This window comes from Xyrauchen texanus, chromosome 1 (assembly GCF_025860055.1).
Source record: "Xyrauchen texanus isolate HMW12.3.18 chromosome 1, RBS_HiC_50CHRs, whole genome shotgun sequence".
Taxonomy (NCBI): domain Eukaryota; kingdom Metazoa; phylum Chordata; class Actinopteri; order Cypriniformes; family Catostomidae; genus Xyrauchen; species Xyrauchen texanus.
In genome coordinates this window covers 23,530,867-23,557,988 of record NC_068276.1, presented here as the reverse complement: position 1 = coordinate 23,557,988, position 27,122 = coordinate 23,530,867, and the positions used below count along the sequence as shown (strand labels likewise).

At 38.0% G+C, this 27,122-nt stretch overlaps 1 protein-coding gene and 1 long non-coding RNA gene across 2 annotated transcripts; one reads left to right on the top strand and one right to left on the bottom strand.

Annotated features, from left to right (window-relative positions):
* Positions 1 to 7,396: 7,396 nt before the first annotated feature.
* Positions 7,397 to 10,304, bottom strand: si:ch211-196f2.6 (immunoglobulin domain-containing protein). Its single transcript, XM_052118032.1, has 5 exons — positions 10,160 to 10,304; positions 8,742 to 9,107; positions 8,515 to 8,647; positions 8,269 to 8,317; positions 7,397 to 7,693 (listed from the first exon to the last, which is right to left on the bottom strand). The coding sequence occupies exons 1-5, from the start codon at positions 10,209 to 10,211 to the stop codon at positions 7,436 to 7,438; spliced, it is 858 nt and encodes a 285-aa protein (XP_051973992.1). The 5' UTR covers positions 10,212 to 10,304; the 3' UTR covers positions 7,397 to 7,435.
* A 4,628-nt stretch (positions 10,305 to 14,932) lies between these two features.
* Positions 14,933 to 18,657, top strand: LOC127637173 (uncharacterized). Its single transcript, XR_007969683.1, has 5 exons — positions 14,933 to 15,720; positions 15,888 to 15,946; positions 16,255 to 16,580; positions 17,903 to 18,270; positions 18,401 to 18,657. It is a non-coding gene; the product is annotated as an uncharacterized LOC127637173 (long non-coding RNA).
* Positions 18,658 to 27,122: the final 8,465 nt, after the last annotated feature.

The window sequence follows — 27,122 nt, the reverse complement described above, 5'->3', positions numbered from 1 at the left end:
TAGCTAATGAATAAGTACTAGTATCAAATTAATAAGTACTAGTATCTATTTTATAAGAACTAGTATCTATTGAATAAGTACTAGTACCTATCGAATAAGTATTAGTATCTAATAAATAAGTACTAGTATCTAATAAATAAGTTCTATTGTCTAATGAATAAGTACTATTATCTATAGAATATGCACTAGCACATAATTAATAAGTTCTAGTATCTACTGAATGGGTACTAGTGCCTAATTAATAAGTATAAGTACTTATTGAATAAGTACTAGCACCTCATGAATAAGTACTAGTATCTAATGGAATAGTTACTAGTGACTAAAAATTAAGTACTAGTAACATAAAAATAGATAATAGTAAGTTTTAAGGACTACATGTCAAAATGGCTTGCCATATACTGTGTCAAAGGATGTGATACTCGGACTGGCAAATTTTCAATTTAGTGTAAAGTAATCAAAGTCAGATGGGCATCATGTAACGCATCATCTGATAATAACAATAACAGACAAATAAATACGTTCTTTGTGTAAACATTTAGTCTATATGTATGGCTTTTGCCCTGTGCGGAAAACACATGCAGTGTTGGGGTGTGTGATGAAAAAAACAGTCCAGCATAGACCTAAAAATAGGTCATTACGCTAAGACATTTGAGAAGCACCTCTATTCTCAGCTCAAAGTATGATGTTAAAAAACCATATATATATAAAACCACTCTATAGTAGAACACAGATGGTGCAATAACTGGAGAAGAACCTCAGAATTAAATTTCACTTGACCCAGCCCATCAATGCTCTGTGCAATTTCGCCAAACCCACTTGTGCCTACACATTCCAAAACTTCATGGCCATGCCCACTGACTTTGCACATGACTTATCACCAGGGATGGGGAGTAATGGAATATATATAACAGGACTACATATTTAAAATACCAAATATAAGTAACTGTATTCATATATATATATATATATACATGCACATGTTACCAGGCACGATTTTTTATTTTTTTTAATCAAGAAAATTCACATTGGATCATAATTTCTTTTTTCTAGTAAGACCTTTGATACTAGGGCAAAAATCGTATTCTTGATAATAATTTTTGTATTGTGGGCTCGCGGGGCAGCACGCCTCCCCTGGACTTCCCGGTGGGGCGTCATGCCCTCCCCGGGCGTGTTAAAATCAATCATTTCCCTGGTGCCATCAGTGCAGAGGCAGTAAGCCTGGTTAACGCTTTCCAGCTGTCAAGATGGCTCATCAGGACGATTCGTCTCGGCTGTGCAATCCAGTTCGGCAGACGGCCGCCCAGGTTCAGTGGCGTCCTCTTCAGGCGGAGATCACCACCCTTCTATTGAAGGGAGCGAAAGAGCTTTTATAGCCCTTATTTTATGGTGCCCAAGAGTGGGGGGTGGGTTGCGCCCGATTCTGGATCAACGTGCCTTCCACAGGCTATCGACCTGAAGGACGTGTACTTTCACATATTGATCCTTCCTTGACACAGACCCTTTCTTTGGTTTGCCTTCGAGGGACGAACATACAGGTACAAGGTCCTCCCTTTTTGTCTGTCCCTGTCTCCTCAATTGCGGTGCCATTGAAACAATACATATGGCATCCTCGGCGGCAGATGCTTATGAGTCTTTCGAGTCCTGTGGTGGGTATGGCGCTACGGCACCCAGCACATAACTATCACGCCACCATACTTTCAGCCCTTGGTAAGATCTGGCATTTCTACTGGGAGGGGTTACCTTAGAGCAGGTCTCGAGGCATGTTGTGGTCACGACGGATACCTCGAATTCGGGATGGGATGCTGTGTGCAACGGGCAGGCAGTATTGAGGCTCTGGACAGGGCCACACCTGCAATGGCACATCAACTGCCTGTAGTTGCTGGCAGTAACGCTGGCCCTTCAGAGGCTTCGGCCATTGATTCAGGGCAAGCACGTGTTGGTCCGGATGGACAACAAAGCGACCGTGGTTTACATGAAATGCCAGGGTTGCATACCCTCATGTCACATGTCCCAAATCACCCCTTTCGTGGTGATAATGTGCGCTATCTTGTCCACAACAGTTCCCTGCAACTGGTGAACACTGGATGCCTTTTCGATTTCTTAAGCACTGTTCGGTGGCGAACTCAGTGGAGGAGTAATGCTGCCAGGCCCAGTACTCATGGAATGCCCCTTTTCAGGTACTTCAGCTCAGTGCTACGTACATGGAGATTCCCCCCTCGGAAATCCCGTATGATTTGTTTCCACTGTTCGGTTTCCCCTTAGGTGATCCCTGTGTTTCCTCTCAACAGAGCTTCGCTCTGCCTTCGTGCTTGCCACTGTTGCTGTATGCACTCGCGGTAGATAGGGTCCTCCCCAGTGGCATCATTCCATATGTGAACTTCCCCGTTGGTAAGTCCATGTGAGGTATTCCCTACATGTTAACCTCCCTCTGGTAGGATGTGGTCTCCGTAGTGCTCTCCCTCCTGGAGAGCAAAGAGCACGTCCCCAGTGCTATTCTAGCAGGTGCTCTGTGGGAAATTGCTTAATTCAAAATTAGGAAAGTTCACCGCCTGTAGCCTCTTCGGGTAAATGCCTCTTCCCACCCTTAACTGGACCAGGGAGATGCCTTACCTAACTCACTGGAAGGTCATGACGTGGTCGAGCGCTCGCTGCGATGCATGCAGCAGCTTGCCTGTGTCCGCTCCTCTGTACCTTTTGACCTGCGGCGTTTCGTATAGGAACCCCTACTGTCACTACATCGACACAATGTAGAGTGAGTGACAGACAGGAAATGCCTTGGTTACTGATGTAACCTATGTTCCCTGATGGAGGGAACGAGACATTTTGTCCCTTCTGCCGTGGCGCTGAACCGACCACTGACATGGCCGGGACTCTCTCTCGGCTCCTCAGCACAAATCTGAATGAGTGGTGCACACCATCTACTTTTATACCCATATGTCTGGGGCGGAGAGAAGGCATGCAAATTCCACTCACCAATTTTCATTGGCCTTTTCTGAACAACGCAAAGGTGACTGGGGCTCTCAACAGCGAACCCCTAGTGTCCATACATCGACACAACGTATCGTTCCCTCCATCAGGGAACAGAGGTAACATCAGTAACCAAGACGATCTCTGAGAAAATCAACGTATGAACTATCTCACAATTAGCATCTCTTCCTGAGGCACCCCACTGAGCGAGATTGCAAATTTACTCCTCATTGTTGCTCTTCCACATCTGTCCAATTCTCTCCCCCCTCCTCCTCTTTCTTCATAACCCTTCAGCTCAGAATCACCTCAAACTCACTGAAGATCTGTATGTAACAAAATATAATATTCTGATGTATGTTTGGTATCATTTAAAAGGTCTCAGTGTAACTGGTACTATGGTCTCATCAACCCCACAACAATATAATATCTGCTAATACAGTTATAAGAATGTAATGAAATTCTGGCCACTGCTTGGGGGTGCGCTTACCTCCTGGGTCTTTCATCTAAATTACCTCCTGTAAGAAGATTAAGTATAACCCCATCCATCCATCTTCAACCGATTATCCGAAGTCGGGTCGCGGGGGCAGCTGCTCCGGCAGTGGGCCCCAAACTTCCCTATCCCGAGCCACATTAACCAGCTCTGACTGGGGGACCCCGAGGCGTTCCCAGGCCAGTGTGGAGATGTAATCTCTCCACCTAATCCTGGGTCTTCCCCGAGGCCTCCTCCCAGCTGGACGTGCCTGAAACACCTCCCTAGGGAGGCGGCCAGGGGGCAACCTTACCAGATGCCCAAACCACTTCAACTGACTCCTTTCGATGCAAAGGAGCAGTGGCTCTACTCCGAGCTCCTCACGGATGACTGAGCTCCTCACCCTATCTCTAAGGGAGAAGCCCGCCACCCTTATGAGGAAGCCCATTTCGGCCGCTTGTACTCGTGACCTAGTTCTTTTGGTCATGACCCAGCCTTCATGACCATAGGTGAGGGTAGGAACAAAAATTGACCGGTAGATCGAGAGCTTTGCCTTTCGGCTCAGCTCTCTTTTCGTGAAAACGGTGCGATAGAGCGAGCGCAATACCGCCCCCGCTGCCCCGATTCTCCGGCCAACCTCCCGCTCCATTGTTCCCTCACTCGTGAACAAGACCCCGAGGTACTTGAACTCCTTCACTTGGGGCAATACCTCCTTCCCTACCTGGAGTACGCACTCCATCGGTTTCCTGCTGAGAACCATGGCCTCAGATTTAGAGGTGCTAATCCTCATCCCAGCTGCTTCACACTCGACTGCCAAGTGATCCAGTGAGAGCTGAAGGTCACGGACTGATGATGACATGAAGACAACATCATCTGCAAAAAGCAGCGATGAGATCCCCAGCCCACCGAACCGCACACCTTCCCCACCCCGACTACGCCTCGATATCCTGTCCATGAATATCACAAACAGGATTGGTGACAAAGCGCAGCCTTGGCGGAGATCAACCCCCACATGGAATGAACTCGAGGACCCGGACACAGCTCTCGCTTTGGACGTACAGGGATTGGATCGCCCTGAGAAGGGACCCCCTCCACCCCGTACTCCCGCAGGACCTCCCACAGTCTCTCCCGGGGGACCCGGTCATACGCCTTCTCCAGATCGACAAAACACATGTAGACCGGATGGGCATACTCCCAGGCCCCCTCCAGGATCCTTGCTAGAGTAAAGATCTGGTCCGTCGTTCCATGGCCAGGACGAAAACCGCGTTGTTCCTCTTCAATCCGAGGTTCGACAATCGGCCGAACCCTCCTCTCCAGCACCTTGGAGTAAACTTTACCAGGGAGGCTGAGAAGTGTGATACCCCTGTAGTTGGCACACACTCTCTGATCCCCCTTTTTGAAGAGGGGAACCACCACCCCGTTCTGCCACTCCTTAGGCACTGTCCCAGATTTCCACGCAATGTTGAAGAGGCGTGTCATCTGTAAGAAGATTAAGTATAACCCCAGGATATAAAAACCTAACCACTCCCAAATTATGTTTATGTTTTCTCTAGTTTGGGTATTTAAGGAAATGTAACACATTTTCTTTAAGCATTAAATGTTTTGTATTGATAATTTCTGAATTGATTAATTTTGTAATTGGCTCGATATATATTTACAGAATAACTTGATTCTGTACTGAAATTATTGGCTTTAGTAGATTCCGTTAAATTCCTGTTACCGCAAATCTGTGATCAGGGTTAATACATACTAAGAACAAGCATTTGATGGAGCATAAAGCCAAATCAACTGGGATCTTAAGCTTTCTGATTAACCATTTCACTTTAGTTAAGTGTAATATACTGTAAAGGCTAAAGAAAGTACTATATGGCACAATGTAATATTGATCGACCAGTCCAGATAGCACTAGTCATGACCCTTGTTTATTGCTAATATTATTCTAGTCAAGTGTAATAGGAAACTATAGAACTAAACAAAACTACTATTTGGGTAATGGTATGTTGATCTGCCTTATCCAACTAGTATTAGTCTTTTACCTCTGTCTAGAGATAATATTACTAATTAGAAATAGATATGCTGCAGTAGCAATCATTCTTTTTAGTATTAGTAATTTACCTATGGCATTATGTTCATTCCTCTGTTGTATACAAAGCGCATGCTTCCAACTTCTCGCGGGAAAATGCCATAACACTTAGGTCGCTGATGCGTCGACTGCTGGCAGGAAGCATTTTTTTATTTATTTAAAAAACAATTTCATTATCGATTTATTTTTAACAAACCCATCGAATTGCTTCAGAAGACGTTAATTGATCACCCGGAGTCATTTGGGTTACACTTATGCTGCCTAAATATGTATTTTGGACCATCAAACAGCCTGCAGACTGATGGCACCCATTTAAATGCATTGTATGGATACACTGAGCTGAAATCTGCTTATAAAAATCTTCATTTCAGTTCTGCTAAAGAAGGAAAGTCATACATATCTGGGATGGCTTAAAGGTAAGTAAATAATGAGAGGATTTTCACTTGGGGGTGAACGAACCCTTAAACAATGCTGCCATGTTTCTTTAAAATTAAGATTGTGAATTGATGCCAGAGTTTTAAAACAAAGTCATGTGACCTCAGTACTTGCAGGGACTCATTTTCAATCATTTTCACAGAAATTTGGCCAACTTACTCAATGCTCATATCCCCAGCCTCTCAAATGCTTGTGTCCCCAGGATACAAAAACCATTGTAGGGATATTAAAGGCATCAGAGGAGTTGTTACAGTTATTGGAATACTCCTGTGGCCAGATAAGATTTGATACTTTGAAATGAGCATGGTTATGTTTTTTTTGTTTTTTTTTTTGGCAGGTTTACTGTGAGCCCCAGCTGAAGACACGAACTAGCAGATGTTGGCCTTAACCTGTGTCAACCTGGACAGATGTTTATTCCAGTCCAACCTACAACACACCAGACTTCTCTGCTTTTATATGGATGGCTGTCTACTAGGATGTTCTCTTTAAAAATAGATGCATGTAAATACAACTCGGGACATAAAAAACTGAATATTGCAAGAGCAAAGAACTTGCTTGTAGAAATAATTGATAATTGCAAAGGGAAATAATGTAGCCTATTCATTATTTTTCTCTGTCCTCTGTTTTGTAAATGTACTATTTACTAAATATTTTTATGTATTTGTAAATTAAAATTTAGCAAAAATAAAATGAACTACATTTGCAGTGTGTTTGATAAATTATTACATATATAGGCTGATTTATTCATTAAAGCATTTGTGATTTTAAAATGGAAAGTGAAAATGTGTTGATTGTATAGCATACTTTTACCAAACTGAAATCAACATAGTTTCAACATAATGTAAGCTAATAATTTGGATCTATTTTATGGTGTTAATGGCGTTGATTCAGCGTGACGTTCAAAGGTCCCCGAATGTCCGCTGGATGTTCTGCGAATGCACGTTGTCTGTCTTTGGTACGTCTTAGGTCAACAATTCTCCCAACATATGTGACAAGGGGGTGAAGTGCGGGCACATTGTTATTCTTTGCGACGTTCTCTTTCACGACGTTTGGGGAAACTTTTTATATAAATTAATACTGTATGCTCTTATTTGCAACATACAAACAGAAACCATTGAAGGCGACTCATTTTTTGAAACAGTATGGTGTCCCCACCACGCGTTATAACGCGGCATTACATGTCGAACAGACCTAAATGAAGGGACAACTTATGCAACAATATAAATTCAAAGGGTTTATGTTCCTAAATGAACAAGGAAACCAACAACCTCAAGCAGGAATTATAGAACCCAGTTAGAGAACCCATTAAATAGCAAAGCAGAAATTTATTCATATTGAATGCAATGTTTTAAGTATTAGGAACAAGTGTTTATCTTAAAGTGAAGACAAAATAGAGCCTAGAAAATTCATTTAATATATATATTTTTATTATTATTGTACAGTCTGCTTTTAGCCATTTTACTATACAAAATATGGCATAATCATGTAGTTGTCTCTGGCCTCAAGGGGCTGCCCTCCTCATTTCTCTGTTGTAAAGGACTCTGTCCTAGCAGATGATAAACTTGTCCGTTATCAGTCATGGCACTTTGAGTCCATGACTTATTAGGTTGGCCTTGGTAAGACTTCCACAAACGGCCATAGAAAAGGTCTTCTTTAATCTTGGCATAAAGTTTGGAGGCATCAAAGCCACTTGCAGTACTTTGAGGAGTTGGTGCAACATTGGATTCCTCTGCATATGTCTGAAGTGAGAGATTTATATATATATATATATATATATATATATATATATATATATATATATATATATATATATATATATATATATACAATTTTATTATTACAATTTTTTCCTCACATAATTGCATACATTTTTGGCAAACAAGGCCCGTGAGAATTGGCTGTGCAGAACAACATTTATACTTTAACCACAACCACACATGCTCTTTAGAAAGTAACAGGAAACTGAGATAATCACTTTTTAACATAATCCTTTCTACTATAAAGTATGTTTGAGATTGAAAGGAAATGGCACAGATAAAAAAAAAGACCATTCACTGCACTTTCTAAAGTTTCCATGTTGTACTGTGAACATCTCAGCTGTAATGCTGTTGTACTGACGTTCCTTGTGCTGAGTGACATTTACCATTTACGATTAAATAATGGTACTGAATGTGCTCTTTTAAGGAATATACATTATATAGTTTTAGAGTTATTAGTTTAGAAAAAAAGATTGATTATTAACATCACTTTTCTACAATGCAAGAAAAGTTTAATAACAATTCAATTATTTTATTATTTCTTTATGATTTCTTACCTCAGCTGGAGAGTCTGTCAGGTACATGCATATTTCAAAGGACTGCCTCCTGCAAGATTCAATTTCAGATGAAATTTCTCTCTCTCTGAATGCTTTTGTGAATGCGTTTAAAATGTTGAGATACATGGAAAATAATAACAGAATATCCGTACAGCCTTTTGCTTTGTTTTTGCTCTTCAGTCTATAATTTTATAAAAGTTATTTAGCTTTTTTTTGGCGCACATATGTGTGAAATGTGACATTTACCTCTTACAGTTGTTCTTTCGGCATAAATAGAATAAGACTGTCAAGATTAAAAGGGAAAGAATAGATCCAATGATCATTACACCCAAACGTCCAAATAATCCCAGTCCCGGTTCTGGTTGTACATAAGTAAAATCTATGAGAAAATACATAAATTAACGTGATTATTTTAAGAGTCTCAAAGAGATGGCAAAATACATATAAGTCTACAAGTTTAAGTGTTACAATACCTTTTATTATTGACGTGTTAATATTTACATCTTTCTTACTGAAATCGATGCACTGCTCCAGTTTACCGGAAGGAAAGGTAATGAACGCACAACAGATTTCCACGCTCTCATTTGATGCTAGTTTAATGAGTATGGATGATAATGGATGTGGAGTTGTTTGAGCCTGGATTTTTACTTCTGCCTTATTTTTATATGATATGTGAATTCCAAAAATCGGATGGAACATGCCCAGTTTGGTACGATTTAGTCCTCTTTGCATCTCCCAGTTGATCTGTGTGATATTCTCTTCCCCAGTGAGGACACAGGTAATATTCTGGTGATCTTCATCTCCACTGTGACTGATAGATACATCACTTTTTGATTTGCCTGTTAAAGGACAGAAAAGAAAGACAAGTGCAAAGTGATGAGAAGAATGATTGAGGCTAAAAGTAATAAATAATGAATAATGAAAATATTGTAAAGAAAGCTTCAGGCAAAGGCCAAATGCTTATACATTAAATAGGTTACATGGAGGAAAAAATATATATATAATTATTTTGTTGTTACTGACACAAAAAATCTGTGTGATCGTAAGATTTACCTACAAAATAATGCATCACCTTCTTTGACTGTCTGAAAACTTAAGGTCATTTGTTTTATTTTAATTTTAGAATAAAATGGTTGCCATAATTGAAATGCTACCCTCAATACATTTTTAAATATAATAATTATAAAAGCATGAAACCACAAGCTGTATTTACATTAGGCCAAGAAACATAAACCACGAAGATGTGAACCGTTATTATTTATAGATTTTTGTCTTTTTGTAACATAAAAGTAAGTTGATTAATCTTTTGAAAATAGAAATATTCTTCAATAATGTATGCTACAGAAGTAACTGTAGTACAATACAACTGAAAAAAATATTTTTTATAATGTTATTAATGCATTTTTATTATTTGCTATTGACCAGCACAAATTTGTTAAGTAACACTGTAACACTCAAAAACCACATCAAACAAAGAAAATTCAACAAACAGCGATATTTATAACATGTATCTGTATATACAGGATGCTATCAATGTAAATGTCTTCTGTGAGGCTGTCAGACGTGTGAAAATGTGTCGAATGCTTGTGTGAGCATTTTTGTGTTATCAGAATCTGAAAATTTCTTATCATAGTGCAAGTCTGTGACAGCTCTATTTATCATTGCATTAAAATATTTCTTATCAAAGTGTAAACTGTGAAATGTTTAGCATCCTCTGCTCAAACTAATACTTAGTGGCATTTTGACGATGCATGCAGTTTTTAAAAGTACATATATATATGTACTTTTAAAAACTGCATGCATCGTCAAAATGCCACTAAGTATTATATCTAATCTATCTATCTATCTATATATATATAAAGGCTAGTTATTTCTTTCAGTTAACACTTACTCGTTTTCAAGTTGACAAGGATTATAAGAGCACAAACACAGTTGGTTTTCATGGCTGCTGAGCTTAATCAAAACAGTCTCTCTCTTCCGCCTTGGTCTTGCTTTGTCGGCCTTTATTATATCATGTGGTTTTCTTTCCACACTGATCTCTACCTGTCAATGCCATCAACAATTTTTTATTTGCCTTTTTTCTTTTCTAGCCAACTCAGTCAGATCTTTGATCTCAGCAGGAAGGATATGATGGTAAGTGCACTCGAACGTGGGAGTTTCCATCAAGCATATCTGTCTACTCAAAGTTTTGTAACGCCATTTAAGTTTATCACTATGAGTCTGGTAGTTTATTCTTTGATTGTAAAAAAATAATTTTGTTTCAAATTATCCAAAAACTATCAGGAAAATCATGCTCACCATAAACACTGGCAGGTATTAGGGACATGAAATATGAAAAAACACTAATAACATTTGAGGGGAAATCAAATTGCTTAATGGAAACTTCAAGGAGTTTCCAAAATAATGGAAATACCAAACAACTATGGTTGTATCAAATATCTAAAAACAGGTTTAGACAAAATAATTTAAATATATTATTATTATTATATGTTTCTTCCATTCGGCACTTCATCCTCCTGTCCAGCTGGTGGCGCTAATGCCAATAAAATATATAAGAAGAAGAATTCAGAAACATCTTAAGTTTGAGAGCTCAGTTCGGTACGTGTTAAACGTGTTTAACATCATTTGTGAGATTAACTTTTATTTGTATATGTTGTTTTTCTCTCTTTGGCGTCTTAATGACTGTAAAATACGTTTTTATCGACGCATGTTGCTTTGTTTTGTTACGGACGCTTTAAAAAAATCACTTTCAGGAGAAACAAACAGAAATGTGAGAATATTATGCTTTAAATGAGTCTTTAAAATCCAGCGACTGACTGTAATGAGTTCAATGAAGGTGATAATATATATTGGAGAGACGGGCACAAACAAACGCTTTTTGGTTTCCTCAAGTTTGTGTAAATACATTTGGGATTACTGGTCATATGCAAGAGATGAACAAAACAACTAAAACACTTCAGAACAGGTTTATTTACACTTTCTGTCTGTCTGTCTGTGGCTAAACTCATGTTTATTTTTTAGTCCAGTTGGAAGACGTGTTGGTAAAGTTCAATCTTGACAAGCTTTGACTAACGTTCCAGAAATGTCGTGCTAATGTCCTAAAAACGTCGCTTAAACGTACCATCGAAGACGTTATTGCAGCATGGTCCCCTGATCTTCAGATAACTACGAATTGACGTTTTCATAATTGTTATTATTTTTGTATTCAGTCAATATGTCTTTTGGACACCATACTTAATTGACAAAATATCTGTCAATAAAACGAAATTTTACCACATCTGCAGTAAATTGTGATTTATTTATTTATTTATTTTTTTTTCATATTTTACAAAGACAACATGTTTTGTTTATATAACAATGTTTCACCCAACTAACATCAACCCTTGTTATCTGTAGGTAAAGTGGTACTTTAATGTGCACTCAAAGTAACTTTTTGCTTGTGTAATCTTGGACTTACAGTGACACCTAGTGGTGTGGATGAATAATATTCAGTTACAGATGCCATTGTAGAAATTCACTATTCATAATCAGCCATGATTCATTTAATCCATGAGTGAAAGTGTCCAATATCAGTATTTCAGCTGGTCGTGTGATTCTAAAATGGCTGCCGCATGTAGTATAAAACGGCTTTTATTAGGTCAAAAATATCACTAGAGTAGGTATTAGGGACATGAAATATGAAAAAAACACTAATGACATTTGAGGGGAAATCAAATTGTTTAATGGAAGCTTCAAGGAGTTTCCAAAATAATGGAAATACCAAACAAATGTGGTTATATCAAATACATAAAAAAAATGTGACCTCCCTTTGTAACGTTTGGTGCACAAGGAATGGAAGAGAGGAGACGAGGGAGTAGAACCTTAGAATCTTTTAATTATATACACTGGAGCAGAATATTCTCATGAGTGGAAACAAATGCATTCACAAGCATAACCATTCAAGGTTTGACAAACTATGAACAAAACTAGAGGGTTTATATACACATGTAAACTTAATGAGGGAATGGCATACAGGTGGGATAACATGAAGTGATTAGGGCAGTGGATACTCGGAAACATAGTGCAGGAGAAAACTTGAAAATAAGAGACCTTGAACATGATGGAGACCAACTGTGACAACCTTTGTCTAAATAGGCAGCTTCAAGTAAGACATAATTGATGATGGACCATTTAAGAAATAATGCACACCCAAGGTTGTAATGCGGTCACGATGCGCAGTGCAGTCAGAGTCAGTTCCGCTTATAACATGGTTACCACGCTTTAATATGTCGTTCAGGGTTTTATCTCAAGACATTATCTGGTTTTTGTCCCTAAAATGCTCTTGTTAGTGGAACTACTGTCTTCCACCACAGATTCAGTGTCTTGTTTTGATACAGCTCAAGCCTTCGTTACTAATTCGAAAATGTCACTAGCAAATAGCAACGGAGGATTCAGGCTTGCACTGCTTTACTGGAGCACTTACTGCAGTAACAAGTTAGTATGTGTGTGAGTTTGTTTTAGAGGGATCAAAAGAGAGAAACTCAGAGAGATTGCATGTGAGATTACCTTTATTTGTTGCAACCCTCATCAGAAGTGACATTGCTTCAAAATCGGCAAAATGTAAGTTTAACCTCTTAACATCCGGCCTCTTTTTGTGCATGAGCTTGAAAATAACATACCCAAAGTAAAACTCTTCCAGTTCTTGAATCTTTTGGACTACAAACACAAACTGGGCTTGTTTGATTGTAGACACTTAGACATTTGTTATTCAAGAGTAAAAATGTATCATTGTAGTACAAAAAAAATTGGTTGGAGCTTTTCAAATATTTTGAATAGTGACCACAAATATTATTTATAAAATACTATTTTTTTTAAATACGCAAGGAAATTTGCAGGGCCTAAAAACTCATCTGATACAAAGCCTCATGTCTGATGAAGGTCTGACTTGGAGGCCACAATAGACCACTTGAAGTAATGCCTTAAACCAATTATCAAAGTGGTTCAAAACACACAATCTGTTTATATTTAAATGCAAAAAATACCACACAAACCAACATATACATGAAGATATAATTTTTTTTTATTATATGGGATATATTTAAAATGCATTCCATATATATTTATGCATTTTATAAACAACTTGAAAAGAACATAGCGATTTGAAATGTTGCTATGGAAATAAACTTTTACTTACAATAAAGATACTTCTGTTCATTTTCCCTCATACAAATGAAAATTGACTAAATATTCAGAGCTTTTGCTCAGCCGTTCACTCAGGGTCTTTAACCACTGCCTCAAGCTGGGGAGCCTCACTCTTCCTGTCTTCGATCACTGTCAGTGAAGCCTGGAGCACACCTGCTCCCAGTGCAAATTGATTGAAAAGCAGTGGAAAATCAATGCAAAAGTCAATACATTGGGAGCATGTTTGCTTCAGGGTCTAACTCATGGTGTACAAAGCCGGGGAGGGTGGCTTATCTTGGCTTGAATGACATGCAAGAGCCCCCTGGATGTGCAGTTGAACTGGGGCTTTGAGTGAAAATGCAGATGGTAGGAGCGGTTCCACCAGGCCCTTGGTGATGGTGACTGAAGCCGAGGAGGGTGGATCCCCTCAGATCGAATGGCATGCCTGAGCCCTCTGGATGTGCAGTTGAACAGGGAATTTGAGTGAAAATGCAGATGGGAGTAGCTAGACATAAAGCTCTACTGGGGCACAGGCCCCCATTACTCTTATCGCTTTTATTTTTCTTGAAAGCCTGCTGTGTGCAAGAAGTGTGCAACACAATGCACTATACAAACCTCCCTTGCTTAACCCACTATTCCTACACTGCAACATGTACTGGTAAAGGTAAACTGGGAAAAGTATGTAGAGATATTAATCTTTATGAAAGTATTTAAGTATCTTCAACATAATGTACATGAACATTCTTAAAAAAATGTATGGCATACAAGGCATACACTGTATATGCAAATAACAAAACCAGAGAGGAAACTTTCTTACACATATGCAAACCTCTATCAAGTAAGTCTATGGAATTGCATTATCCAATGTCAGGCAAAACAGCCTCAGACGAAACGGCTTTAGACAAAAAGGTCTCAGAATTAGCAGAGTGTTGGTTGCTAGGTAAGCATTGGTCGCTAGCTATTTGTAGTTGGTAGCTATATTGGCTGAGTTTGGTTGCTCGCTTGCAAAACTAGCTGAGCTATCTAACTTTATAAATGCAGAAGTGTTGTTTCTATAAATGAATAACTACCTACCTAACATAATTGGTATAAGTTTAAACTGACGTTTGAAACTCATTAAGTTTACTTGCATCAACAACTCAAAACAAGCCAAACTTTAGTCATTTTTAGTCGCTAGGTAATTAGCACACAGCAGCCATAGTTACTGCCAACTGTTTATTTAGCGTCCTACACTAGCACTAGCAAATAAAATCATTAATTTCATATTCCCGTCATCACCCGAGCCTCGAGGATCCGAGTCAGTGTCAAACGATGGATGAACACACATTCTACCCATGTCCTCAAGTGATTCAAGTAAGAGGTTTACGTCTGGGCAGAGATAGACTTTTATCGTGTGTTATTCTGGTGTGTCAAGGTTATTGCTTGTACAGTTTACCGACCTCCGAGTCTGCTCTTTGCTGCAAATAATACTCAAGGTATTACTGTAACGTACTGTTATCACAAATGAGATTTGCTGTGTTGTAGTCCAACCACGTTGAACTGCTGTGTATTTCAGCCATCTCGGGTGAGATTGGCACACTTAGTTTATCCATTAAAGAACCAAAGATCGTCTCTGAGTGATAAACTAACAGCTGCTTTCTCCCCGTGATCACGTAACCGGCTTCGGTCCCACCATTCTCTCTCTCTCTCTCTCTCTCTCTCTCTCTCTCTCTCTCTCATACTAACCGTGCACACGCCACCCCTCACAAACATACCCACACACATTTGGCTAGTAGATAACTTGGTGATAAAGCTCAGCTTTGTCCCTAAGCTATTGCACATGCTGAGACATGCGTTAAGCAGGCAGACGCCATTAACCGGCTTCTCTCCGCCCACATTTGTGGCCATATTCTCTGGCCAGAAACCTACTTTGTGTGACGTACTCTCCACGAGAGACATGTCCGTCATTTTGTGGGCGTCACTCCTTACACACACCTTCCTCTCATGTGTTATAGGCTTATTTTGTTACCACATCTAATCATGTCACTGTTTAGTTTGTAGTAGTAAACCGGAAGTTTATTGACTGCATTGTATTGATTATTAATTGATATTCTTCTTATGCCCTCTCACCCCTTTCGGGGTATGGGCCGCCAACAGTAGATCACCAGAGGTTTCTGTCCTGGACCATTCTTTCCAGTTGACTCCAGTTGTATCCGCTGATCTATATATATAACTGGATAGCTCATGACGTCATCTTGGTATTCCCTAACGTTCTGTATTCCTATGGGTCTCAATGGGAAATCGTCTGTTTTGGTGAGTAATTTTTACCTATCCAGTCACATAAAAAAAAAGTTTTATGTCTGCATGCACTGCATCACAATGCAATCTTCCTAAATATGTAATTCATTATTTATTTTGACTTTCATTTTTTCCCCCTGCTTATTCTAAATGTGAGCGTGTTATGTTACTCTTTATTGCAGCAGCATTACGTTCAGCGGCGCACGTGTTACCTCAATAGAAACAAGTTTAAGAAACTGAGGTAAGATATCAGTAGACATTTTCAAACATATTTTTAGCAGGCTTTAAAGTTTTTATTCTGAATACATAATTATTTTTTGTAGCTTTTGTTTACGTTGAACGTGCATTAGTTATTTTCTTAGGATAAATGAATATTAGCTATGCAGCTAACGTTAACTTAGGAAAATAACCACAATGAATAACAGTGTAACTCACCAAGTTAGCTTTTTTGGTCAAGTTGAATATCTAATTGCAGATCAACACCGGTTACATATGACAAATATAATGTGGGCTTTCATTAATTCTATGTGTGATTTGTACTTTTTGCAGTGCAGGCCTGAATACGGCCCACCTCACGGGCATCATTTATAAAGTGATCAATTGGAATAGACGAGGAGCAGGGCTGGACTGGTAATCTGGCCTACCGGACATTTTTCCGGTGGGCCGACGCACTTTGGGGCCGATCAGGGTGGACTGGCCATCGGGAGAACCGAGCGGGCCGCTGTGTCGTCCCTGATAAGCTAAAACGAGCCGCCGCGTTAGCGAACACTCTCCCCCCAACAAATTTTGGGCCAGTTATGTCAAATCCCGGGCCGATTTCTCTTTCCAGTCCAGCCCTGACAAGGAGCACATGGATATTGTTGAAGATAAACAAGGTAAGTTTGCCGTTTGGATTTCAATAAACATCGCACTGAATGTTAGATAAAACTGGAATTGGTTTGCAACAGGAGGAAAAGCTGTATGAGGAGACAGTTGTCAGCCTGGCTTCACTGAAGAGCTGTTTTAACAGAGTAAAAAATATTTTACTATCTGTTTTTATTGGCAATGAAGATACTTTTGCAACATGCAATGTAATTTTTTATAAGTCTTATAAAATCAATGTGTTTCAGATAGTTATAACTTTTAATATTAATAGAAAAGTTGACCCAAAATGTAAATTCTGTCATCATATACACAACCTCATATCCTTCCAAATCCATGTGACTTTCTTTTGCAGAACCCCCAAAAAAGGTATTTTGTATTCCATATAAGGAAAGTAAATGGTGAGCTTGTTTTGGTCACCAATGGCATACATTATATGGACAAAAACATTTTTTTAAATGTCATCTTTTGTGTTTCACAGAAAAAGTCATACAGGTTTGGAAGGACATGAGGTTGAGTAAATAGCTGTGCGTAAGGTCTTAATTTGGGGTATAAAGTTCAAGGCTTTGTAACTACTAGTTAGTTTGCAACTAAGTCGGTGCTTAATTTGGTTGCTCCACCTGTTCTTAAAGTCTTAACTAGTAAGTCGTAAACTCTCCGTAAACACTTGCATAATATGACGTTTACCTGCATTGATCTATTAAGCAGCGTTCATATTTGTACACAGCAGTATTAAAAATCGATGAACTTCAATTTGATTTTGTTACGGTTGATGTACAAACCTTGTTTGCTTACGTAACCGTCACTGCGGACGTCACGAGCAGCTCTCTTGAGAGACATATTTTGATAATTAAGATATTATTTTAATTATTTAACATTTTATACTTTTATATTTGACTATCATTCATATGATTTTGAAGCATGAAAAGGAAATCATACCCTTATTTTATTATATGACTCAAGCTTGTAAAAATTTGTATAAATGAATTAGTTAGTTTGTATGGTAATTATTCATCATATTTAGGAAACACCTAAAACAGGTAATTAATTGTCATAATCACAATTATTTGATTGATGCCAAACATGCAAAACATGAGCTTATTGATGTCATAAAATATCAGTCTTCTTTTTTATTCCATCAGTTACACCTGCTCGGAGTCTTCCGTAAATATTTAGTTTATAAGTAGGGTTACGTCATACTGAAGTTTAGTAGTGCGTAAATTGTGACTTCGTGCCCATTTACGCCACAACTAGGCTAAGTTTAAACTTTTGTATAGCTGGTGCAACCGGCTCCTGATCTTTATATCAAACTTTTCTTTTTTCTTCTATTTTGCAGTACAAGCTTGCCCAGAGTTTTCTTAAGCCGTTTGGAGTGTGATGCAGCACGTTTCCTTGGCAATGAAGTGGAGGCTGATGTTTGTGCAGCTTTCTGCAATGCACTGAGTATGAAGATGTGATTGTTGTATGGTTCTAGGTTGAACATGTTTGCCTCAAGTTCCTTGAATGCAGAACCACCATGGAGATCCAGAACCTTTGTGGGGACAGAGATGGACCTTGTGAGTGTGTGCTGTTGAAGAAATCTCTCAGCTGTCTTGCAGACTTTCAGGACGCTATCTGACGGTCTTATAAATCCACCTCAGGACTTCATGTCGATTAGTGTGTTCATCTTGGGAAGAGCTCTCGACACTGAATGCTGATAAACAGGTAGTGCACAGAATCATCTTCATAGTTGTTTTAACTGCAAAGCCTGCTATGTACCCCACCACAGCCTCTTTGAACATGGACAAGCTGGGAAGAAATACAGTGATGTTTTTCTCTGTGTCTTCTGTTTCAGGCTGAACGTCACTGCCTGAAATGCATATCAGAAGATGCTGCCTCCAGTGTCACTGTGCTATCCGGTGGAGAACTGTTGCCACTAGCTATGATGGCATGTCTTGCTACCATTCTTTTGAAAGCTGAATAATGTGGGATTGTTGTTAAATCCATTAGCAGATTTGTTCCCACATATCTGCAAATTTTTATTGTATTGTTCAGTTTAAGTCAATTTATGTGTGTACTTGGAAGCTTTTGTTATTGAACAAATAAATATGTATTGTGTGTTTCCTTGTGTGCATATGTCAATAAACTTATTTCTAATTATGATTTAAAAGATCAGGGGATTGTTGAAATAATTAAATTCTCACAAGCTGGTATGTACATATTCCAGAAATGAATGCAAATGGATAATTCCATTAAGTAAAGGTAAATTAATTTGTGTGTGTGTGTGTGTGTATATATATATATATATATATACACACACACACATACTGTATATTAACTTGTGTGTATATTACGTTTTTATATTTGATTCTTCTGGATTTATTCTGAAGAGGTATTGTGTAATTACAATATCAACACAAAGCTAGTCGTTTTTATTAACAACTTTAAAATGTGTTGATGTGCATGCCCCCCCAATTAGTTCACACTAAATAATCTAGTCACAAATGGTTAATAATGTTGGCAAATTATGCAGTTGTATAATTTGACAACATTATGAACAATGAGCATCAACAGATTTAAACTATGAAGGCAGAGAAACATTGCATCCTGTAACAATCTGCAGATGGATAACTTTGCTTTAAAAAGGGGTATTAATACACTTTGGTGTTGTATTTTTACTGTTGATTATTAAAGATTATGATCGTTATGCCAACTCTACATGGGGATAACGACGAATGTGTGCTTAATATGTACATAGTCATAAATTACAACCTGGGGGCACTTTTGCAACATCCTTAAGTGAGTGTTGTTTCGCGGTTAAACGCTGCACATGCCGCGATGCCCTCTGTCGGTAGGGAATAGTACGATGGCCGCCAGAGCACTTCCGGTAGCTTCACCTACTGCTGGCAGTTTAGAATTCTATGAGCAATCCAGTTATATATATAGATCAGTGGTTGTATTCCATCTTGGTGATGTCTGCCTCAAGATCACGTCGCCAGGTGTTTCTTGGATTGCCTTTCTTCCGCTTTCCTTGGGGGTTCCATCGCAAAGTCTGCTTAGTGATGTTGTTTGGTGGTTTGAGCAGGGTGTGCCCTATCCATTTCCATTTTCTCTTTTGAATTTCTTTCTCTTCAGGAAGTTGGCTGGTTCTATCCCAGAGACTGGTACTGCTGATAGTTTCTGGCCAGCGGATCTGTTGAATCCTTCTAAGGCAGCTGTTGATAAATGTCTGGATTCTTTTGATGGTGTTTTTTTCTCGAACTCCACGTTTTGGCCTCATAAAGCAGTACTGACTTTGTACTAGAGTTGAACAGCCGAATCGTTGTTTTCAAAGACAGTTCTTTTCAAAGTGTCATGATCCCTTGTTGTCTGCCCCGTGTCTCACTAGTCAATTGTCATGAACTACAATTCCCACAATTCCCAGCCCTCATCACTGCCAGCACTTTGTCATTGTCCTCACCTGTTTGTCGTTTAGTCGTTATTGTGTCTGTGTATTTAAACCCTGTTTGTTCCTCAGTCATTGTCGATCGTTGTTTGTGGATGTCTGGATGTAGATGTTTTGCCGTGTTTACCCCGTTAGTCAATGTTACCTTTGCCCACTGTGAATGTTTCTCCAGCCCGTGTATTCTTTGGATGTTTTCGTGTTTTAGTTTTGTTTTTCCCATCGTGGACGTTTCCTTTGTTCCAGTCTCGTTTGTTTTCACTTTTGTCAATAAAAACCTGCACTTAGATCCTCAGCCATCGTCAGCCTCCTCCTGCTTGCGTAACACAAAGACAGTTCTTTTGAGCTCCAAATGTTTTTGTGCTGTATGAAACCCATTCTTGCTTTGCCGTTCCTTGCCTTGACATCTGTGTCTGTACCTCCCAGCTGGTCTGTAATTGATATTACTGCATCAATAAAAAGTGTCATATTTCAAAGAGAAGTGTTTTGTGTCAAGGGCCGGAAGGGGATGGCAGTGCCCCGATTCAAGCCTTCATTGTTTCCCTTTTGAATGTCGATGTTCTCTGGATGTCAACCTTCCTAAGATAACAATCCTATATTGAGACTTTTATACTGTCTGGTTATTAATTCCTGATTCCAGGGTGGTGCCCCAGTGAAATTAATCCTAAAAATTCTATTGATTTTGAAAATTGATAGTTATCTTTGATGATTGTTGAATTTGAAGGATCAACAAGCTTGTGTTAATTCTAATCAACGTTTCATTGATTTTAATAATTAATGATTATCTTTAATAATAATTAATATTCTATTGAATTTGATAATTGATGGTTATCTTTAATGATTGTTGATTTAAAGGATTAATAAGCTAATATAATCAATGTTCTATTGATTTTAATAATTCATAATTATCTTTGATAATGATTAATTATTGCTAATAACCAAACCCGCTCCTGAACGTAGCACACAACACTTATGTCTTTGAAGTTCAGCCTGGATTAACTGCAGAAGTTCACATAGATGCATTGTCCTTTGTTAGTTGGCTGATAAAGTCTTTTGTTGGCAATTAAATTATAGTCTGTGTATTCCATTTCAAGAGTGTAGACCATCAATAGACAGAGGTGATTCAGGCAGAGATCAATGAGGTCCATCGGAGTTCAACCAGCAGGTTATTTCAGTGAGGCTCTGTGGGAGACCATGGTTCAGGCAGCGGCATATGAAGTATCCGATATCTTATAGTTGGAGTTGGCATCAGTTCATCCTCTGAAGTCCATCGTAAAACACTAAAGTGATGTCTGGCTAGCACCGGCTGCATTTAGTCATCATCACTCAGAGACATATAGCAGTGGAGTCCGACACCAAGCAGTAACGGAGCAGGATCTGGTACGCTGGTAACCTCTGGATATGAATCCCAAGGTTGAGACAGGGAAACAAATATAATTATTTTAGCAAAGATGCCATTCAATTTTATGCAGAGATATAGATCATGATTGATTTTTCTGGTTCTGGCAGAGCTGACTAAAGCAGTCTAATTGTGAGCTGATGGATTAATTAGGTGTATGCCTGACTAAATAGATGAGTCTTTAGTCTAGACTTATTCTGAGATTAAGTGTGTCTGCGTCCCAAACAGTGTTAGGGAGACTATTCCATAGTTTAGGAGCCAGATTGGAAAAGGATCTACCTCCTTTTGTGAATTGACATTAGGAACTATTAACAAAACAGAATTTTGTGATTGTAATGACCGTGATGGAATATAGCATGTCACTTAAGTACTATGGAGCTAGACCATTCAAAGCTTTATATGTAGTTAACAGAATTGTAAAGTTAATAACAATTTTTACAGGTAGCCTGCATTTTGAACCAATTTTATTTTATTTATTGAACTTGCTGGACATCCTCCCCGTAATGCATTACCATAATCTAGTCTTGAGGACATGAACACATAATTAATTAATTTTCTGGCATCAGCAACAGAGAGCATGTGTCATAACTTCAGAGCATGTGTGACAATATTTCTGAGGTGGAAGAATGCTGGAAATTAGATTTTTAAAGGACAGATTGGTATCAAATATAACACCCAATTTCTTCACTGTAGAAGACTATGCAACAGTACATCCATTGAGAGTCAAATTATATTTCAGCGGCTCATTTTTAGAGGTTTGTGGTCCAATAATTTGTACCTGTTTTGTCGGAATTGAGTAGAAGGAAATCTCTGGCCATCCGATCTTTGATTTTGTTGAAGCACTCTGCTAATTCGGAGCATTGTGAATTTTCGTTGGTTTTAGAAAAAATATAAAGTTAGGTATCGTCGGCATAATAGTGGAAACTTATTCCATGATTCCTGATAATACCTCCCAAGGGAAGCATATAAGGAGAAAAGCAGAGACCCTAAAACTGATCCCTGTGGCACTCCATTCACAATTCCTTGTTTACACATACAAAGTGGTAGTAGTCTGATAAACAGGACCTAAACCATCCTTATGCAAGTCCACTAATGCCAACATAATTCTCCAGCCTATTTAAGGGAATGTCATGATCTATGGTGTTTAATGCAGCACTAAGATCTAAAAGCACTAGAAGAGAAATGCATCTTTGATCACATGATAAGATCATTTGTAACTCTGCTAAATTCAGTCTCTGTACTGTGATGGGGCCTAAATCCAGACTGAAATTATTCATATATACCATTTCTCTGTAGAATTGAATATATTTGGGAGGACATTACCTTTTCTAGTATTTTCGACATAAATGGTAGATTTGAAATCGGTCTGTAATTAACCAATTCTCCATGATCAAGCTGTGGCTTCCCAATAAGTGGTTTGATAACTGCCATTTTGAAGTTTCTTGGGACATGTCCCAACGACAGCGAGGAGTTAATAATATTAAGGAGAGGTTCTGAGATTACATAAATTCCTCTTTTAAGAGCTTAGTTGGTGTTGGATCTAACATACATATTGTGGCTTTTGATTTTTTTATAAGTTTTGTTAGCTCTTCATGACATATGACAGTGAATGTTGGAAAATTATGAGACACTGTTTTATGAGGTGCTGTGACAGTTGATTGCATAGTTCCAATTTTATCAGTAAAGAAATTAATAAAGTCATTATGCTATTTTTGAAGTCTATTGTGCTGCAACAGAGTATCTGGTTCAGTCGATGCTTTATTCTTAACCAATTTAGCCACATTACTGAATAAACACTTAGGATTGTTGTGGTTATTTTCTATGAGTTTGATAAAATATGCTGACCTGGCAGCTTTTAGTGCCTGTCTGTAGCTATAGACACTATCCTTCCATGCACTGCGAAATACATCTTATTTTGTATTCTTCCTTTTCATTTTCTGAGCTGCTCTCTTGAGAACATGAGTGTGATTATTGTACCATGGTGCAGGTTTTTTTCTTTCATTTTCTTTAATTGAAGGGGAGCGACACTATCAAGAGTGCTAGAGAAGACTGTATTTTTATTTTCTGTTATTACATCAAGTTCTTCTAGACCATTTGGCTTACTTAGTATGTGAGACAATTCTGGAATATTAGTAGTGAAGCTATCTTTATTAGTTGAAAGAATAGTTCTACCTTAACGATAGCATGGTGTAAATTGAGTGACATTAGCTGATCACAGCAAACAAGAGACAAGGAATCTAATGATCTGAGATGTCATTACTCTGTGGTAGAATTTCTATAGTATTAACATCAACTCCACATTACAAAATTAAATCTAGCATATGATTATGGCAATGAGTTGGTCCTGTCACATTTTGTCTGACTCCAAAAGAGTTTAGAATATCGATAAATGCTTATCCCAATGTGTCATTTTCATTATCTATGTGAATTTTTAAGTCATCAACAATTAAGGCTCTATCAGCATTAACTACTAAATCTGATAGGAAATTTGCTAATTCACCAAGGAAATCTGAGTATGGCCCAGGTGATCTATATACTGTAGCAAGGGCAAAAGATGACAGAGATTTTTAATTTATGTCTGACTGTGTCACGTTAAGCGTTATTTGTTCAAAAGACTTAGATCCTGTTCTCTGAGTAACACCAAATACTCCACTGTAAATTGTTGCAACACCTCCTCCTCGATCCTTCAGAAGAGGCTCATGTTTTTAATAATATCCTGGGGGAGTAGATTCATTTAAACTAATACATTCATCCGGTTAGAAACAGGTTTCAGTATAAAAGAGCACATCCAAACTATGATCTGTAATAATTTAATTTACAATTAGTGTTTTGGTAGAAAGAGATCTAATGTATAGTAGCCCTACCTTCATATGATGTTTAGCTTCATTTTTCTTTTTTCATTTTTTCAAGTTTGATCTTAATCACATTTTTTTAAACGATTTAGTGAGGGGTTTGTGTTTGGTAGTTCAGGGAACAAACATAGTCTCTATATGATATATCTATGACTTTTTTTGGTGCTGGTCAAGATATTAGACCAGCTTAGCCATGCTGTATTATGAAAATAATAATAATAATAAACAGTAAATAAACAGCTAATAATAATAAACAGCTGCTTGACCAAGGAATTCTTAGTTATGCAACCCGTTGAGGACACATTTCCTGCTGGTAGATGCTATAGACCAGTGGTTCCCAAACTTTTTACAGTGGCGTACCCCTTCAAACATTCAACATCCTTTCGTGTATCCCTCTCTAACGTATAGATAAAATTCACACAAATTAATTTGAGAATATGTTCTTTGTAAAACAACTGCCTTATATTAAACATGTTATATTTTTACATGTTTTGTTCATGTTATATTAATCATACTCATACTGAACAAATGACTTACTGATTGAGATGGGAATGCTAGATATGATATAACTGCATAACTTGAAAACTCCCCCCTCATCACGTCACAAGTCAAGTCAATTTTATTTGTATAGCGCCTTTCACAACACACATCGTTTCAAAGCAGCTTTACAGAAGATCAGCATTAACAGACGATAAAACTGTAATGTCTATAAAGTCGATTAATCATCATTGTGTAATTTAGATAAAATACGATTTTTAATAGTGTTTAAAAATAATTAAATGATAATTGTATTAATAACCCCAGTGAGCAAGCTGTAGGCGACTGTGGCAAGGAACACAAAACTCCAGAAGATGTTGATTAATGGAGAAAAATAACCTTGGGAGAAACCAGACTCACTGTGGGGGCCAGTTCCCCTCTGGCTAACATTATGAATGTAATGTAAATATTAATTATTTATAGGTAAAATCATGGTTTAAAATTTTTAAACTAAGTGTTAATGGTCAGTGATTAAACATCGATTGTGTTTGAACTGTAAGATTAATGACCAAATTCTTTGAAGTCCATCTTGATTAATTGCAGAAGTTCACATAGATGCAATTGTCCTTGTTAATTGGCTGATGAAGGCTTTTGTTGGCAATAGTTAGTCTAAGCATTTCATTTCAGGATCGTAGTCCATAAATAGACCGAGGTGATGCAGGTTGGAGTTGGCATCATTTCATCCTCTGAAGTCCGTCATAATAGATTGAAGTGATGTTCATGTTCAAGTCACAGTTTGCAAGAGTAGCGTTCGGTTCTGTGCCTGGAATTGTGCATTATTGCAGGTACGGCATTGCCGGCCAAATTCGAGGATTGCGGGCAACAATGTAAAAACAGGTCTCTACCGTGTGAGCAAATGTGAGTGAAAATTATTACGTGTGAATTTTGAAAATTATTTGGTGATGCTGAATGTCAAAATCTTATGAACTTATACCATCAGAATCAAAACTCCCTAAACCTTTATTTAAAAATTAAATAAACTAAAATCGTGGACGACTGACATGTGCGAGTCTGTTAAAACAGTGAAGTATCAATTTCACTTGCTATCACTAAGCTACGTCACCTAGCACAGGGCTGGGTTGGGCTGGTGAAAAAAGATACATGTGTGATGCATGATGCACGAGTAGATGCATTTTTAACTGCAAAAGATATGGTTATTTCAATGGTTTATGACACAACCATTTAGGTATTTCTACTCTAGTGAGCACACAAAATACTTTTTGCCAGTGAGAAATACATGACTTGAATGTTATCTTTAGACTGTGATGAAATTGAAAGAACGTTAAATCTCAGAATGTTATTTGCGTACCCCCATTGTCACCTCACGTACCCCAGATTGGTAAACACTGCTATAGACCATTCTGGGGACAAAAAGCATCTAGCTCTGATGGTATCATTCTTCTTTTGCAAGCAACATAAACCTTGCAAATATTTGAATATGTTCAGTTACAGATTTTTAGGAAGATTCAAAATAGTGTAAAATTTACATAATGCTGGCTATGATATCACAGCTCTGGGTAGTAACTATCGGTTTGGGACTGTGCCCATTCTTGTGGTGCCATCAGCCAATCAGCATTGTTAGTATGTAAGGATGTAAATGTCCTGTGGCTCCAGTGTGATTAGTCACATGGCATTTATTTTCCATACATGGACTTGCTTGTATAAACTTTTCTTTCAATAATGATATAGCACTATATAATGCAATAATGTGTTGCCCCTTAAAGGGATAATTCACTCAAAAATGAAAATTATCTCATAATTTACTCATTAATCATTTTACCAGATGTGTATGACTTTCTTTCTTCAGCAGAACACAAATTAAGATTTTTAGAAAAATATGTCAGCTCTGTAGATCCATACAATGCAAGTGAATGGTGATCAGACCTTTTTGTAGCTCAAAAAATAAAATAGAGGAAACAAAAAAGAATCCATAAGGCTCCAGTGGTTTCTAACTCTCACCTGTTATATTGCTTCTGAAAATATGGATTTAAACTCTGGAGTCATACTGTATGCATTATTTTGATGTTTACTTTATGTGATTTTTGGAGCTACTAAGGTATACATTTTGATGCAGATATACTGTGTTTATATATATATATATATACCGTTATATGTATATCAATAAAGGTACATTCATCCATGCGAATACATGTTCAGCCAATCATGTGACAGCAGTGCTGTGCATAAAATCACGCAGATATGGGTCAGGAGCTTCGGTTGATGTGAACATTAACTGAATGTGTAAATTAATCAGAATTGGGGAAAACAAATTATCACAGTGATTTTGAGCATGGCATGATTGTTGGTGCCAGATGGACTGGTTTGAGCATTTCTGTAACTGCTGATC